Below are 17,080 nucleotides of genomic sequence, written 5' to 3' on the forward strand. Positions count from 1 at the left end.
TGGTGGCTGTGGTGGCTGTGGTGGCGGTGGTAGTGGCTGCGGTGGCGGTGGTGGCGGTGGCTGTAGTGGCGGTGATAGCGGTGGTGGTGGTGGTGGCGGTGGTGGCGGTGGCGGTGGCTGTGGTAGCGGTGGTGGCTGCGGTGGTGGCGGTGGTGGCGGTGGTGGCGGTGGCTGTGGTAGCGGTGGTGGCTGCGGTGGTGGTGGTGGCGGTGGTGGTGGTGGTGGCGGTGGTGGCGGTGGCTGCGGTGGCGGTGGTGGCGGCGGTGGCGGTGGTGGCGGTAGCGGTGGCGGTGGTGGCTGCGTTGGCCCGAGAGACGCCCGTCCGGTAGTCACCGTGTGAGCCGCGTGGGCCGGCCGCCACCCCCGCCGGCCGGAGGAGCTGCCGGGGACACCTGGGAGCTCGCGGGCAGCGGAGACGCGGGCCTCTTACCCAGGTCTGCGGCAGAGGGCAACAAGCGGCAGGCATCGAGTGGCAGCGTTGAGCAAGTCCCCAGACCAGAGGTCGCAAACGGGTTTTGATTCCTTACCCGGCTACCCGTACCCGGCCGCACCAGGGTCGCAAACGGGTACCCGTACCCGGCCGTACCCGTACCCTACCCGTACTCGACGGGGTATCGGGTAGGGTACGGGTATCGGGTACCCGGTTGCGACCTCTGCCCCAGACTGCGGGACGCCACGGGTTTACCGACATTGATATTTACGCGATCGGACCGAAAACATCCCCGCCCAAAAAAACCTTTACTCTGGATAATATTGGTCACAAAAAGCCTCCTACTACCACCGCTACTACTACGCGTTAAACGGAAAGGGTGAGGTGGCTTGACCATGTTTTTGGGGATCCTTTTCGATAAATAATAACAACAACAACAACTAAATCACCGACTTTGTGCCATCTCGCTCGCGAAAGCGGGAAGCGACATGGCTGCAAAATGTAAAGTTACGAAATGCGAACGCCAGGGAGTTTGGGGTGAGATTACGATTCAAATCGCGGTTCGAATAAAAATAAAAATCACAATAAATTAATTATGCCCAGGAAAGCCACACTGAGCCCGAAGACTCTTTCATCAGGAGGGTCCTGCATCGAGATGGTTGGCAATCATACAGCTGTCGTGGCTGTGACGGTTCCACCTGAAGACGGAAGCTTGTGTTGCCTCCGAAACGTCGCGATTTTTATTTTATTTTTATTTTACTTTTATTAATTTGAATTAAAAATTTTCACCTCCGTGACTTTACCGAAAAAACATAAGAATATGAATCCTTGCAGTCACGAAAGCTTCAAATCTAGAATTTTTTATTGGTGTATGACAGGCAAGGCTCTTCTTAATCTCGTCATATTCCTGTTCATGTTTTTGTTTTTAAATCCTTTATATTAAGTTCGCTTGCGCGCTTGCTTGCGCGCTTACGACCGTGCAAATCTTTCGGTCGTTTTTTAACCCACTTCTCATGATCCAATCGAGCTGACATTTTCCACACAGACTCGTTGTGCGTGACAATTACTTTTCGTGAAAAAATTTTTCCTAAATTTTACACTTTTTAGGACTAAAATATTATATTTAATTACCAATTGCTTAATGGTGCCATGCAATCATCTGTCCCATAGGTGGCAGCCATCTCAAGCCAGAGGACGAGAGGACTCTAGCCGCCACGCATATAAAGGATTTATTGCGAAAAACTTTGTTTTTACGGGTTAAATTTTTTGCTTGTTGCGGTTGCACCCCCGATTCAACAGCCGAATTGGCTCACGGGGCTATACCCAATAAATACAACTGAAACCTCTGCCTCCCCTGCCCCCCCCCCTCACCTGTGTAGCTGCTGGAGATGGCGCTGCTGCTCCTGGACATGATGAACGTGGTGTCCAACTCGGGCTGCTGCACGGAGGAGGAGGAGGGGGGGGACCGGTGCTGAATTCCCTTCCCGCTCCGCACGTTCCCTGCGCCCACACACACACACGTGACGTAAAATGGCCGCCATGGAGTGATGACCCCTGGGTTAGAATACTATACGGTCTGAAAAAGAAGGTTTTAGCCACTCTGGCAAATTAAACGGGAGGTGTGTTAAGGGGCCGTCCGTAAATGACGTCACGCGATTTTGAACGATTTTTGACACCCCCCCCCCCCCCCATTGTCACACGGCGTCACAAAAAGTCAGATCCCCCCCCTGAAATATGACGTCACAAAGCTCTGCCCCCCCCCCTCCGCCAAAAAATAAAACATGCTTCAAATCGCCTTAAACTATTGTCATTGTAGTGCGTATTTAATGTGGCGCTGCACTCTGATGTTGTAGGAGAAAACATTTATTTAAAAGTCTATTTAATTAAGTAGAACGTGATAATTGGTTTTTTACCCTTCTTATCTGGCAACAAAACTGACACCTTTTTTTACAAGGAGTCATGTTTGCATTGACCACAATACCTGCAGTCATAATGCAAACAAAAAACATAACTCTGATAATATATGCACTGTCCTTGAAATTGATTGGTCCACACCCGAGACAGCTTTCTTAGAGCCTAGTCTCACATGGTGTTGGACCAGATGACGCCTTTTGGCGGTATTGTGGTCTATGCAAACATGACTCCTCGTAAAAAAAGGTGTCAGTTTTGTTGCCAGATAAGAAGGGTAAAAAACCAATTATCAGAGTTCCGTTCGTCTCGGATCAACTCTAAGAAAGTTTCCGTGACCCCGCGTTACACACGGACACGCAGAGCCACAATGCATTAACCCTTTGATCAACGTCGCCGGTTCCCAACGGCAACGCAACTTCGCCCCAGAGTCGCAACCGGGTACCCGATACCCGTACCCTACCCGATACCCGGCTACCCGTACCCAGCCGGGTAAGGGTACCCGTTTGCGACCCTGGTGCGGCCGGGTACGGGTAATCTGTGAGTCACTGGTGAGTCACCGTTTGTCACTCATTTCCCAACGTCTTGTCTCTTCTCACGATTCAAGTTCCTAGAATCAACCCACCCGCGCCTGCAACATGGCTTCATCCCAGAGGTCGCAATCGGGTACCCGTACCCTACCCGATACCCGGCCGGGTACAGGTAGCCGGGTATCGGGTAGGGTACGGGTACGGGTACCCGTTTTCGACCCTGGTGCGGCCGGGTACGGGTAAGGAATCAAAACCTGTTTGCGACCTCTGCTTCGCCCTAAAAGTTTAGTAAATATGGCTCGATCTTCGCTGGAGTTTTGACGCACCCCGTGTTATAGGCGGACAGACAGGAGCGGCCAACGGGGCAGAGCTGACTCGCGCACAGCTGCGTTCGGCCTCGGTCGCAAAACGCTTGAAAGTGAGTTTGCGTGAGCTTTACCTTCCGGGCTCTGGATGGGCGGCAGGAACGACGACCGCTCCAGTCTCCCCCTGTAGATCTGTCCGTCCAATCCCAGAATGTGGATCTCCTTCTGCAACGTGTGGACCACGAGCGAACACGCACTCCGGGTTAGCATCGGGGGGGGGGGGGGAGAGGGTCACATGGTGCCCACATCAAATCTCAGCTGTCGAAAGATTCTAGATTTGAAGCTTCTTGATACAGATATTTTGCTGTGACAGTTTCACCTGAAGACGGAAGCTTGTGTTGCCTCCGAAACGTCGTGATTTTATTGTTTTTATTATTTTTTTATTAATTTTAATTTAATTTTTTACCTACGTGACTTTACCGAAAGAACTAAGAGTATTCTGTCGAAAGATGTCACGTTGTCTGTCGTGATGGGATGTACTGCAAAATCCGAAAGCGTGTCTGTCCGGTGCTCGCCAAGCTGCATTGGCTTCCGGTTGCCGAACGAGTCACAGCGTTGTACGAGGTCGCGCTCGTTACACTGCAGGTATTGTGGTCTATGCAAACATGACTCCTTGTATAAAAAGGTGTCAGTTTCGTTGCCAGACGGAAGGGTAAAAAAACAATTATTACACACCAAGTGCTCGCCACAAATGAACCACGGGAGCTCGCTGGTCTCATCAAGGAGTGTCAAACATCATCATGCGAACTTCGGTCAGCAGCAGCAAGGTCAAGTTTAAGTTCATTTATTAGGTGTAGCCCTGTGAGCCATTCGGCTCTTGAATCGGGTGCAACCGCAACAAACAAAAAACAATAAGAAAACATCTTAAAGTAACTGTGTGACTGAGTGCAAATAGAAAATCCAAGAAAAGAGCAAAATATTGCAGAAAAAGCGCCGTACACCAACGCTGTGTGCAAAAATCCCATTGGGATGCAAGTCAAACAACAACAACCACAAGACAACTTAGATTAAGGCCATCAGTCTAACTCTGTACTACAACAAACAAACATGGCCAAACCGAAACACTTTTCGAAATCACCAAAATAAAGCCATGAAAGCAATGAAACAGTGATCATAGGAACTGTGACCGAATTTTCACAAGAAACGACATAAACAACATGTACCACCAAACTCTGCAGCCATAGCTGGCTGCGTGAGTCACTCCACAACAGCAACAGGAGCATCAATTGGAGCATTATACATTTACACTATGAGATCTCTTTTACCAGTGGCAAAATATGATAGTAGGTTTTTACCCTTTTAACTGGTACAAAACTGACACCTTTATTCAAGGCATCATGTTTGCAATGACCACAACACAAGTAGTCAAAAAAGCAAACAAAAAGAAGCAACTCTGATAAGGATGATAATATGCACTGTCCTTGAAGTTGATTGGCCCACACCCGAGACGGCTTTCTTTAGAGCCTAGTCCCCATTGGTGTAGGGCCAGATGACACCAGAAGGCGTACAACTCAAACACAGTGCAATATCAGAGTATTGAGAGCTCGGGGTAAGCATTTACACTATGAGATCTCTTTTACCAGTGGCAAAATATGATAGTAGGTTTTTACCCTTTTAACTGGTACAAAACTGACACCTTTATTCAAGGCATCATGTTTGCAATGACCACAACACAAGTAGTCAAAAAAAGCATCTGGCCCTACACCAATGGGGACTAGGCTCTAAAGAAAGCCGTCTCGGGTGTGGGCCAATCAACTTCAAGGACAGTGCATGTGATTATCATCCTTATCAGAGTTGCTTCTTTTTGTTTGCTTTTTTTGACTACTTGTGTTGTGGTCATTGCAAACATGATGCCTTGAATAAAGGTGTCAGTTTTGTACCAGTTAAAAGGGTAAAAACCTACTATCATTATAAATTTGTCAATGCACCTTTAAGATCCGCACACTAAATCAAAAACACAGATCATACTTTGCAGCTATCATCACGACGTTGCCTCCGAAACGTCGTGATTTAATTTAGTTGTGTTCATTTATTTTATTTTATTAATTTTAAACCATAAAATAAATGAAAACAACTAAATTTATTTAGTTATTTTGCTTTATTAATTTAGTTGTGTTCATTTATTTTATTTTATTAATTTTAAAACAATAAAATAAATGAAAACAACTAAATTTATTTAGTTATTTTACTTTATTAATTTAGTTGTTTTCATTTATTTTATTTTATTAATTTTAAAACAATAAAATAAATGAAAACAACTAAATTTATTTAGTTATTTTGCTTTATTAATTTAGTTGTGTTCATTTATTTTAATTATTTTAAAACAATAAAATAAATGAAAACAACTACATTTATTTAGTTATTTTACTTTATTAATTTAGTTGTTTTCATTATTTTTATTTCATTAATTTTTCACCCACGTGACTTTACCAAAAAAAACAAAAAGTATCAATCCTTGCAGCAGTCACGAAAGCTTCAAATCTAAAAGAAGAAAGAAAAAAAAATTAACCCGTAAAAACAAAGTTTTTCACTCTAAATCCTTTATATGCGTGGCGGCTAGAGTCCTCCTTCGTCCTCTGGCTTGAGATGGCTGCCACCTATGGGTCAGATGATTGCATTGCACCATTAAGCAATTGGTCATTAAATATAATTTTAAAATCGCACGGTCAGTGCCGAGATACTTTCTTTTTAAATCTTCTATATTAAGTTCACTTGCTTGCGAGCTTACGACCGTGCAAATCTTTCGGTCGTTTTTTTTACCCACTTCCCGTGATCCAATCGAGCTGACATTTTGCACACAGACTCGTTGTGCGTGACAATTTATTTTCGTGAAAATTTTTTCCAAAATTTACACTTTTTAGGAAAAAAAAATTATATGTAATTACCAATTGCTTAATGGTGGCAAGCAATAATCTGACCCATAGGTGGCAGCCATCTCAAGCCAGAGGACGAGAGACTCTAGCCGCCACGCATATAAAGGATTATAGTGAAAAACTTTGTTTTTAAGTCCTTTTTTTTTCCTAAAAAGTGTAAAATTTTTGAAAAAAATTTTCACGAAAATTAATTGTCACGCACAACGAGTCGGTGTGCAAAATGTCAGCTCGATTGGATCACGGGAAGTGGGGTTAAAAAACGACCGAAAGATTTGCACGGTCGTTAAGCGCGCAAGCAAGTGAACTTAATATAAAGGATTTAAAAAACGACCGAAAGATTTGCACGGTCGTAAGCGCGCAAGCGAGCAAGCAAGTGAACTTAATATAAAGGATTTAAAAAGAAAGTATCTCGGCACTGACCGTGCGCGAAGCTGGAACTCCGGGCCCCTCGTCGGCACGGACCATCTGGCCGAGCGGTGTTACGCGTGCCACGCGCTTGCCGCCCGTCGAGTGGACCGCGTGGATCGTGTGGACACCACCGCACGGCCTCAGCGAGGGCCGCGTGGACAGCGACCACGGAGCCGCCGGGTGCCGCACGCTGCCGCAGCGACGGGGACGACGGAACAGCGTTGTTCACAAGCGTCTCTCTGTGTGTCTGTGTGTGTGTCTGTCTCTCTGTCTTTCCGTCTGTGCCTCTGTCTCTCTGTCGTGTCCTCGTCTGTCTGTCTCTCTGTTTCTCTCACTGTCTGTCTGTGTCTCTCTGTCTGTCTGTCTCTCTGTCTGTCTGTCTCTCTGTCTGTCTGTCTGTGTGTCTCTCTGTCTGTGTTCTCATCGTGTCTCGTCTGTCCGTCTGTCTGTCTCTGTCTGTCTCTCTGTCCATCTCTCTCTCCGTCTGTCTCTGTCTGTCTCTGTCTGTGTCTCGTCTGTCTGTCTCTGTCTCTGTCTGTCTCTCTGTCTGTCTCTCTGTCTGTCTGTCTCTCCGTCTGTATATCTGTCTCTCTGTCTGTCTGTCTCTCTGTCTCTCTCTCTGTCTCTGTCTGTCTCTCTGTCCATCTCTCTCTCCGTCTGTCTCTCTGTCTGTCTCTCTGCTCTCTCTCTCTGTCTCTGTCTGTCTCCTTCTGTCCATCTCTCTCTCCGTCTGTCTCTCCGTCTGTCTGTCTGTCTCGCTGCGTGCGAGCGCACACGTGCGTCGACTCAGCCTCGAATGAGTTGCTGGTGCGGTGTGTAAGCATCGCTGCCGGGGAGACAAAGGCGGCCGGGCGTGGTGCTGGCCACCCACCCCCCTCGTGTGTCGTGCCGGCTCGCTAACAGCACTTGTCCCAACAGTCTGTTAAGGCTATATGGGGGGTCTTTGTCTGTGTGCAGAGCCGGTGAGTGGGTGTGTGACTTTGTCAGTAGGTGAGTGTGTGTGAGTGTGAGTAGGTGAGTGGGTGTGTGAGTGTGAGTAGGTGAGTGGTGTGTGTGAGTGGTAGGAGATTGGTGAGTGTGAGTGAGTAGTGAGGTGAGTGTGAGTGTGAGTAGGTGAGTGGGTGTGTGTGAGTGTGATAGTAGTGTTGTGTGAGTGTGAGTAGGTGAGTGTGTGTGTGTGAGTAGGTGGAGTGGGTGTGTGTGTGTGAGTAGGTGAGTGGTGTGTGTGAGTGTGAGTAGGTGAGTGGGTGTGTGTGTGAGTGAGTAGGTGAGTGGGTGTGTGGTGAGTGGAGTGGGTGTGTGTGTGAAGTGTGAGTAGGTGAGTGGTGTGTGTGAGTGTGAGTAGGTGTGTGTGTAGGTGAGTAGGTGGAGTGTGTGAGTGTGAGTAGGTGAGTGGGTGTGTGAGTGTGGTAGGTGAGTGGTGTGTGTGTGAGTGAGTGTGAAGGTGTGTGAGTGTGAGTAGGTGAGTGGGTGTGTGTGAGTGTGAGTAGGTGAGTGGTGTGTGTGTTGTGTAGTAGGTGAGTGGGTGTGTGATGTAGTGAGTGTGTGTGTGTGAGTGAGGTGAGTGGGTGTGTGTGAGTGTGGTAGGGTGGGTGGTGGTGTGGTGAGTAGGTGAGTGGGGTGTGGGTGGGAGGAGTGGTGAGTAGGTGAGTGGGTGTGTGTGTGAGTGGGTGTGTGTGTGAGTGTGAGTAGGTGAGTGGGTGTGTGAGTGTGAGTAGGTGAGTGTGTGTGAGTGTGAGTAGGTGAGTGGGTGTGTGTGAGTGTGAGTAGGTGAGTGTGTGTGTGAGTGTGAGTAGGTGAGTGTGTGTGAGTGTGAGTAGGTGAGTGGGTGTGTGTGAGTGTGAGTAGGTGAGTGTGTGTGTGAGTGTGAGTAGGTGAGTGGGTGTGTGTGAGTGTGAGTAGGTGAGTGTGTGTGAGTGTGAGTAGGTGAGTGGGTGTGTGTGAGTGTGAGTAGGTGAGTGTGTGTGTGTGTGAGTGTGAGTAGGTGATTGAGTAAGCACACTGGCGGAGCCAATGGGGGGGGTGGCACGTGCCCCCCCAATGATCCGATCGAAATCCCTAATTTCGATCGGATCATTGGGGTTTATTAGTAATACATCGGCATTTTGCGACCGCCACTGCCACTGTGTAGCATAGTATTACGTGCCAGGGACTCTAAGGAAAGCTGTCTCGGGTGTGGACCAATCAACTTCAAGGACAGTGCACATTATCAGAGTTATGTTCTTTTGTTTGTATTATGACTGCAGGTATTGGGGTCTATGCAAACATGACTCCTTGTAAAAAGGTGTCAGTTTTGTTGCCAGATAGAAGGGTAAAAAAAGACAAATATCATATTTTTACTGGCAAATGAGGTTCCCATAGTGTAAATCTCCTTGGTTCTTTCGGTAAAGTCACGTAGAAGGGAAATAATAAAATAATAAAAATAAAACATAATAAAATAAAACACAATAAAATAATTCTCACTGTAAGAATTATTTTATTATGTTTTATTTGTATTATTTTATTATTTCCCTTCTACGTGACTTTACCGAAAGAACCAAGAAGATGAATCCCTGCAGTCACGAAAGCTTTAAAATTATTTCATTATGTTTTATTTTTAGTATTTTATTACTTCCCTTCTACGTGACTTTACCGAAAGAACCAAGAAGATGAATCCCTGCAGTCACGAAAGCTTTAAATCGAAACTCCGCTATCATTTTTCATTGCTGGAGGGGTTACCCCCCGCCCCCCAAACACCTGAAGATCCTGGCCCCGCCACTGAGTAAGCGAGTGAGTGAGTGATTCGTTGCGGCTGCAGCTGAAAACATTTTTTTTTACTTTTACATTCCAGTCGTCGAGACAGCGACAGGGGGAAAACAATTTAAGCCAAACCATCCATTGACCATCCTCTGCACGCCGCTGAATAACCGGCATACCCAGCGCTGAAAGAACAAGCACCTAAATTTCGATTTAAAGCTTTCGTGACTGCAGGGATTCATCTTCTTGGTTCTTTCGGTAAAGTCACGTAGAAGGGAAGTAAAAAAAAAAATTATTATGTTTTATTTTTATTATTTTATTACTTCCCTTCTACGTGACTTTACCGAAAGAACCAAGAAGAACAAGCACCTGGCAAGCCCCTGGGGGTTCTTCTGCTTTGATGTCGCCACCGCAACGGTGATCAGACGCCTGGCAAAGAGGAGAGAGACGAAACGCACGTGGCGAATGTTAAACGCGAGCCGGGCAGTGCGGTGTGCAGCGATAGAGCATTTGCCTGTAGGTGTTAAACCTATGTGTGTGTGTGTGTTACGCGTGTGCGCATGTGAAGGTGTCAGTTTCGAACGTTTGTCTTCTCAAAGTCGTGGGGCTTTCTAGCGGGAACGCTGTAACGCTCCCATTGTCACGTTCTGTGGAGTGGGTGAGTGAGTGGGTGGGTGGGTGAGTGAGTGAGTGAGTGGGTGAGTGAGTGGGTGAGTGGGTGGGTGGGTGGGTGAGTGAGTGGTGAGTGAATGGGTGAGTGAGTGGTTGAGGGTGAGTGAGTGGGTGGATGAGTGAGTGAGTGAGTGGGTGAGTGAATGGGTGAGTGAGTGAGTGAGTGAATGGGTGAGTGAATGAGTGGGTGAGTGAGTGAGTGAGTGGGTGAATGGGCGAGTGAGTGAGTGAGTGGGTGGGTGGGTGAGTGAGTGAGTGAGTGAGTGGGTGGGTGGGTGGGTGAGTGAGTGAGTGGGTGAGTGAGTGAGTGGGGTGAGTGAGTGAGTGGGTGAATGGGCGAGCGAGTGAGTAAGTGAGTGGGTGAGTGAATGGGTGAGTGAGTGAGTGGGTGAGTGAGTGAGTGGGTGAATGGGCGAGCGAGTGAGTAAGTGAGTGGGTGAGTGAATGGGTGAGTGAGTGAGTGGGTGAGTGAGTGAGTGAGTGGGTGAATGGGCGAGTGAGTGAGTGGGTGGGTGGGTGAGTGAGTGAGTGAGTGGGTGGGTGGGTGGGTGAGTGAGTGAGTGGGTGGGTGGGTGGGTGAGTGAGTGAGTGAGTGGGTGAGTGAGTGAGTGAATGGGTGGGTGCGTGGGTGAGTGAGTGGGTGAATGGGTGAGTGAGTGAGTGAGTGGGTGAGTGAGTGAGTGGGTGAGTGAGTGAGTGGGTGAATGGGCGAGTGAGTGAGTGAATGGGTGGGTGCGTGGGTGAGTGAGTGGGTGAATGGGTGAGTGAGTGAGTGAGTGGGTGAGTGAGTGAGTGGGTGAATGGGCGAGCGAGTGAGTAAGTGAGTGGGTGAGTGAATGGGTGAGTGAGTGAGTGGGTGAGTGAGTGAGTGGGTGAATGGGCGAGTGAGTGAGTGAGTGGGTGGGTGGGTGGGTGGGTGGGTGGGTGAGTGAGTGAGTGGGTGGGTGGGTGGGTGGGTGAGTGAGTGAGTGGGTGAGTGAGTGAGTGAATGGGTGGGTGCGTGGGTGAGTGAGTGGGTGAATGGGTGAGTGAGTGAGTGAGTGAGTGGGTGAGTGAGTGAGTGGGTGAGTGAGTGAGTGGGTGAATGGGCGAGTGAGTGAGTGGGTGGGTGAGTGAGTGAGTGAGTGGGTGGGTGAGTGAGTGAGTGAGTGAGTGAGTGAGTGAGTGAGTGAGTGGGTGAGTGAGTGAGTGGGTGAATGGGCGAGTGAGTGAGTGAGTGGGTGGGTGAGTGAGTGAGTGGGTGGGTGAGTGAGTGAGTGAGTGGGTGGGTGAGTGAGTGAGTGAGTGGGCGAGTGAGTGAGTGAGTGAGTGGGTGGGTGGTGAGTGAGTGAGTGAGTGAGTGAGTGAGTGAGTGAGTGAGTGAGTGAGTGAGTGGGTGGGTGAGTGAGTGAGTGGGTGAGTGAGTGAGTGAGTGAGTGGGTGAATGGGCGAGCGAGTGAGTGAGTGAGTGGGTGGGTGGGTGAGTGAGTGGGTGAGTGAGTGGGTGAATGGGTGAGTGAGTGAGTGAGTGGGTGAGTGAGTGGGTGAGTGAGTGAGTGAATGGGCGAGTGAGTGGGTGAGTGAGTGAGTGAGTGGGTGAGTGAGTGGGTGAGTGAGTGGGTGAGTGAGTGAGTGGATGAGTGGGTTTTGCTATCTCAGGCCATACCCAACAGTGTCAAATATATGGTCTGGGCCAGGGGTCGGCAACCTACGGCTCCAGAGCCGCATGCGGCTCTTTGCGGACTGCTTCTTGACGATATGTACGTATGTACAGTATGTACTCAGATGCATTGCGGCTCTTGAAATACTGAATTTTGTACCGAATTGGAAAGAAATGGCTCTTCTTGTTATTTTGGTTGCCGACCCCTGGTCTGGGCCCTTGAGCTCTGTGTGAGATAGAGAGCTCTGGGATTTGAACGGACGTGTGATGCGGTTTGCACGACAGGGATAAACCACATGGACAGGGACCATTTTTTGGCCGATATCAAAATGATGGGAAAAAAAATAAGAACGGGATTCACCCTTTTAAGAATCTTAAGCACCACCACTTAGAATAAGGGGGCCGTCCATAAATGACGTCACGCGATTTTGGAGGATTTTTTTACCCCCCCACCCACCTCGTCACACGACGTCACAAAAAGTCAGACCCCCCCTAAAATATAACGTCACAAAGCTCTGATGTTGTAGGAGTGTTGTTATAACAATTCTATATTTATTTAAAGTTGTGCATTTTACGTGACGTCACATTTCTCAAATCCCCCTCCCCCCCTCGCCACACATCGTCACAAATGTCTGACCCCCGCCCCCCCCCCAGGTGCGTGACGTCATTTATGAACGGTCCCTAACCCATTTCTTCATTTCGAAATGATTACCACTTATTACCAAGCTATGTACAATTTTATAATCGCTGTAAAGTGCCTTGGCAAAGGCGTTCTATGAATGACATTAAGGCAAGATAAGAAGATTGAAGCTCAAGCCATTTCTCTTTTACCCATCGCGGATAAACCCGCCGATCGGATTCAATGTTCAAAACTCACGGGGCAGGCACGGGCAGGTCGAGGGGACGATCACACGAGATGCAGTGGAAACGCGCAATCAGTTGCCTGCAAGTAGAACAAAAAAATAAAACATAATAAAATAATTCTCACGACGTTTCGGCCACAACGCAAGCAGCCGTCCTCAGGTGAAGAACAGGTGTGTCGGAAAAAACAGCGTCTGAATGAACACCACCAAGCTTGGCAGCGTATATTTAAGCTGGGTTGGAGGGGCGAAGAGCGCCTTGACAAAGGAATTTGCATATCAAGAGGAATTTAGCATATTTATGGGAAATGCAGATATGGGATTAGTCATTACTTGTGGAATGCGTAGGAGGTGGGCGGGGGGTTTCAAAGTCATATTTTCGATTTAAAGCTTTCGTGACTGCAGGGATTCATCTTCTTGGTTCTTTCGGTAAAGTCACGTAGAAGGGAAGTAATAAAATAATAAAAACAAAACATAATAAAATAATTCTCACGACGTTTCGGCCAAAACGCAAGCAGCCGTCCTCAGGTGGAGAACAGGTCTGTCGGGGAGTCTTCACCTGAGGATGGCTGCTTGCGTTGTGGCCGAAACGTCGTGAGAATTATTTTAATATGTTTTATTTTTATTATTTTATTATTTCCCTTCTACGTGATTTTACCGAAAGAACCAAGAAGATGGTTTCGTTCAGTCGCTTCGCACGAAACGCCCCCAAGTCAGCGAGCGGCAGCCGACTATTTCCGTCTGTGCCAGTCCAGCGCTGAGTCTCATCTCAGCCCAGAGGTCGCAACCGGGTACCCGATACCCGTACCCTACCCGATACCCGGCTACCCGTACCCGGCCAGGTACGGGTAGCGACCCTGGTGCGGCCGGGTACGGGTAGCCGGGTAGGCCGTGAGTCACTGTTGAGTAACCGTTTGTCACTCATTTCGGGTAGGGTACGGGTACGGGTAGGCCACGGGTACGGGTAAGCCGTGAGTCACTGTTGAGTAACCGTTTGTCACTCATTTCGGGTAGGGTACGGGTACGGGTAGGGAACGGGTACGCGTACCCGGCCGGGTACGTGTACAGGTAAGGAATCAAAACCCGTTTGTGACCTCTGTCTTAGCCCCACTGCCGTTCCCAACCCGCTGACACCGAGAGAGGGAAGGGGGGTTGGAGAGGGTTTGGGGGGGTGGGGGCAGCCGACCTGCGGAAGCCGGCGGCGTCGTCCGCTTGAATCTGCTCGCCGTCCTGCAAGCGCCGCTTGACGGCCCCCCAGCGCTCCTCCAGCTCCCGTCTCAGCGGGTCCAGCTCCATGCGGTCCAGCTGCGGCAGGGACGTCGTGTTCGCCCGTTAGTTCACTCGTTCGTCCGTTAGTTCACTCGTTCGTCCGTTAGTTCACTCGTTCGTCCGTTAGTTCACTCGTTCAATCGTTAGTTCACTCATTCGTCCGTTAGTTCACTTGTTCGTCCGTTAGTTCACTCGTTCGTCCGTTAGTTCACTCGTTCGTCCGTTAGTTCACTCGTTCGTCCGTTAGTTCACTCGTTCGTCCGTTAGTTCACTCGTTCGTCCGTTAGTCCACTCGTTCGTCCGTTAGTTCACTCGTTCGTCCGTTAGTTCACTCGTTCGTCCGTTAGTTCACTCGTTCGTCCGTTAGTTCACTCGTTCGTCCGTTAGTTCACTCGTTCGTCCGTTAGTTCACTCGTTCGTCCGTTAGTGCACTCGTTCGTCCGTTAGTTCACTCGTTCGTCCGTTAGTTCACTCGTCCGTCCGTTAGTTCACTCGTTCAATCGTTAGTTCACTCATTCGTCCGTTAGTTCACTCGTTCAATCGTTAGTTCACTCATTCGTCCGTTAGTTGACTCGTTCAATCGTTCGCTCATCCGTTCGTCCGTTAGTTCACTCGTTCAATCGTTCGCTCATCCGTTCGCCCGTTAGTTCACTCGTTCAATCGTTCGCTCATCCGTTCGCCCGTTAGTTCACTCGTTCAATCGTTCGCTCATCCGTCAAATCATTGAGCGGGTCCAGCGAGATGTTAAATAATTCGCGTGGTATTCAGGAGGTTTGATCCCGACCCTGACGCCTGCTGCTGTATATTTGGAATTTGCGTGTCTCTCTCTCATCATCATCACGGTGGCTAGGAGATGTTAACTACCTCGCCTGGTACACAGGAGGTCGTGGGTTCGATACCGACCCTGACGATGCCTGCTGCTGTATATTTGGAGTTTGCGTGTCTCTCCCCATGGTCGCGTGGATTTTTCTCCGGGTCCTCCCGTTTTTCCCTCCACGTTTAGAATCAACGTCGCGCGTTGATTCTAAACGTTGACGATGAGCCACATCGTTGGGCTATCATGTGTGGCCAGGTCGCTTCTGGTAAAGTATTAAAAAAATTTGTTTTAGTTTCAAGGGTTCCGCATTGCTGCCCCAGATTTGCGGAATGTCTTTCCCGCTCACCTCCAACTCGTTATCCTCCCTTCCAATGGCGGAGCCAGGAGTTTCAGGTGTTTGGGGGGGGGGGCAACCCCTCCAGCAATTAAAAATGATAGAGGAGTTGTTAGTGAGTAAGGAGTTGTTGGTAAGGAGTTGATAGTAAGTAAGGAGTTGTTAGTGAGTAAGGACTTGTCCCTTGCTTGTTATTCGACGCGTGTGCGGCGATGACGCAGCCATCGATCGAGGGTCGAATTCGAACCGCGTCGTGTGATCGGCATCGCGCTCGCTGCAGCTGCTGATGCCTTCAGGGAAGTCGTGTGTACTGTGTACACGCAACTGCGCACAATTCTGCGAGTCGCTTATAACCGCTTTGCCGTTACTTGTTGCCAATTGTGGACTCAGACTATTGTCCTATCATCTCATAGAGTCCCTGGCACGTCGTAATATGCTACACAGTGGCAAAATGCCGATTCATTCCTAATAAACCCCAATGATTCAATTGGGTGGGCACGTGCCACCCCCCCCCCCACTGGCTCCCTTCAGCTCACCCTCATTATTTCCCTGTTCGACCAAAACACACTCCCAGCGCTCACTTGCACCAGCGCCTAACCTCTTTTTTAAATCCTTTATATTAAGTTCACTTGCTTGCTTGCTTACGACCGTGCAAATCTTTCGGTCGTTTTTTAACCCACTTCACGTGATCCAATCGAGCTGACATTTTGCACACAGACTCGTTGTGCGTGACAATTAATGTTCGTGAAATTTTTTTTCCAAAATTTTACACTTTTTAGGACAAAAATATTATATTTAATTGCCAATTGCTTAATGGTGCAATGCAATCATCTGACCCATAGGTGGCAGCCATCTCAAGCCAAAGGACGAGAGGACTCTAGCCGCCACGCATATAAAGGATTTATAGTGAAAAACTTTGTTTTTACTGGTTATACTTATTATTTCTAGGCCTTGCCTGGCAGTAAAAGTAAAAAATAATTATTGGTTGTTGAAAAAAAGAAAGGAAAAGGAGCAATTTAGAAAGAAAAAAAACATTTAGATCGTTCAATCTTGATTTGAAGCTTTCGTGACTGCAGGAATCCATACTCTTCGGTTCTTTCGGTAAAGTCACCGACATGACTTTACCGAAAGAACCAAGGAGAATTTGGATCGTTCTCACACCTGAGAGTTGGCCACGCCTGCTCGCAGAAACGGAACGTCCCTGCGGTGGTGGCATCGCTTGGCACAGGTGTGTGTGTGTGAGGATTGAAGGGGCTAAACGGGCACGGCACGGGCTAGAGAAGAGATGGAGTGTTGTGGTACAGGAGGACGTGGAGCTGAGTGGACTTGCCGATGACTGGTACCAGCGGTGTCAAGATCGGCCTCAGTGGAGGAGGCTCGTGAAGGACGCTACTGGGCAGTTGGAGGCAGTCGCCCTCCAGCAACAACGGAGGGCGGAGGAGCAACGCTCACAACAACGAGCGGAGTGCCGGGTGGCTAAAGCACAGCAAGTTGGCACAGTAGGGGGCACAGGTGGTGCATCAGCCAGTCATCTCGGTCATCTCAGTCAGTCGACCCGTGGCACCTGCTGGGTCTGCCCCGTGACCTCCTGCCAGCGGGCGATTGACACTTCACGTGGTAGCCTCAAGTTGCACATGGCCTGGCACAAGCGTCGTGGTAACGTCACCGCTACTTAGTGGCGAATGGCAGTTGTTGTTGTTGTTGTTGTGCGCGTGGGGGGTGGAGTGGGGTGGTTTGTGAGGTCGTTCGTGACCTCCCACCTTGCTGTCCATGTGGGCCACGAGCATCTGGGTCTGCCGCTGCCAGTCGCCCTCCTGGCCGCTCACTCGCTCCAGGAGGCCGTCCATCATCGCGTGGAGGCGCTCCGTCGCCTCCGAGAAGAGCGAGCGGCTCACCTTGCCATCCAGCGCGCGCTTGTCCGCCTTCTGCAATGGCAAAGATTCAAACGCCACCGCCCCCCCCACCCAGAGGTCGCAAACGGGTTTTGATTCCTTACCCGTACCCGTACCCGGCCGGGTATGGGTACACGTACGCTACCCGTACCCGTACCCTACCCGAAATGAGTGACAAACGGTGACTCACCGGTGACTCACGGCCTACCCGTACCCGTACCCCGGCCGCACCAGGGTCGCAAACGGGTACCCGTACCCGTACCCGGCCGGGTACGGGTACCCGTACGCTACCCGTACCCGCCGGTGCTGAATTTTTTTCATGACGGATTAAACACATTGTCCTGCGG

The 17,080-nt window shown here is 49.3% G+C and overlaps 1 protein-coding gene across 1 annotated transcript; it reads right to left on the reverse strand.

Moving 5' to 3' along the window:
* Nucleotides 1–327: 327 nt before the first annotated feature.
* On the reverse strand, nucleotides 328–16,853 carry LOC144735972 (uncharacterized protein C16orf96 homolog). Its single transcript, XM_078618574.1, has 8 exons — nucleotides 16,602–16,853; nucleotides 13,608–13,726; nucleotides 12,439–12,504; nucleotides 9,620–9,679; nucleotides 6,527–6,704; nucleotides 3,308–3,398; nucleotides 1,802–1,930; nucleotides 328–436 (listed from the first exon to the last, which is right to left on the reverse strand). Exons 1-8 carry the CDS (start codon nucleotides 16,689–16,691, stop codon nucleotides 330–332), a joined length of 840 nt encoding a protein of 279 aa, XP_078474700.1. The 5' UTR covers nucleotides 16,692–16,853; the 3' UTR covers nucleotides 328–329.
* Between the last annotated feature and the right edge of the window lie 227 nt (nucleotides 16,854–17,080).

The sequence above is a fragment of the Lampetra planeri genome, chromosome 58, assembly GCF_965212315.1.
Source record: "Lampetra planeri chromosome 58, kcLamPlan1.2.h2, whole genome shotgun sequence".
Classification (NCBI taxonomy): Eukaryota; Metazoa; Chordata; class Hyperoartia; order Petromyzontiformes; family Petromyzontidae; genus Lampetra; species Lampetra planeri.

Excerpts from the sequence above, each read along its gene's own strand:
- LOC144735972 (XM_078618574.1), bottom strand. The coding sequence starts at position 16,691 with ATGATGGACGGCCTCCTGGAGCGAGTGAGCGGCCAGGAGGGCGACTGG. Across the intron at positions 6,705-9,619 it reads AACCCCCAGGGGCTTGCCAG|CGTGCGGCACCCGGCGGCTC; the intron begins GTGCTTGTTCTT and ends TCGCTGCGGCAG. Across the intron at positions 1,931-3,307 it reads GCCCATCCAGAGCCCGGAAG|GGAACGTGCGGAGCGGGAAG; the intron begins GTAAAGCTCACG and ends GTGTGGGCGCAG.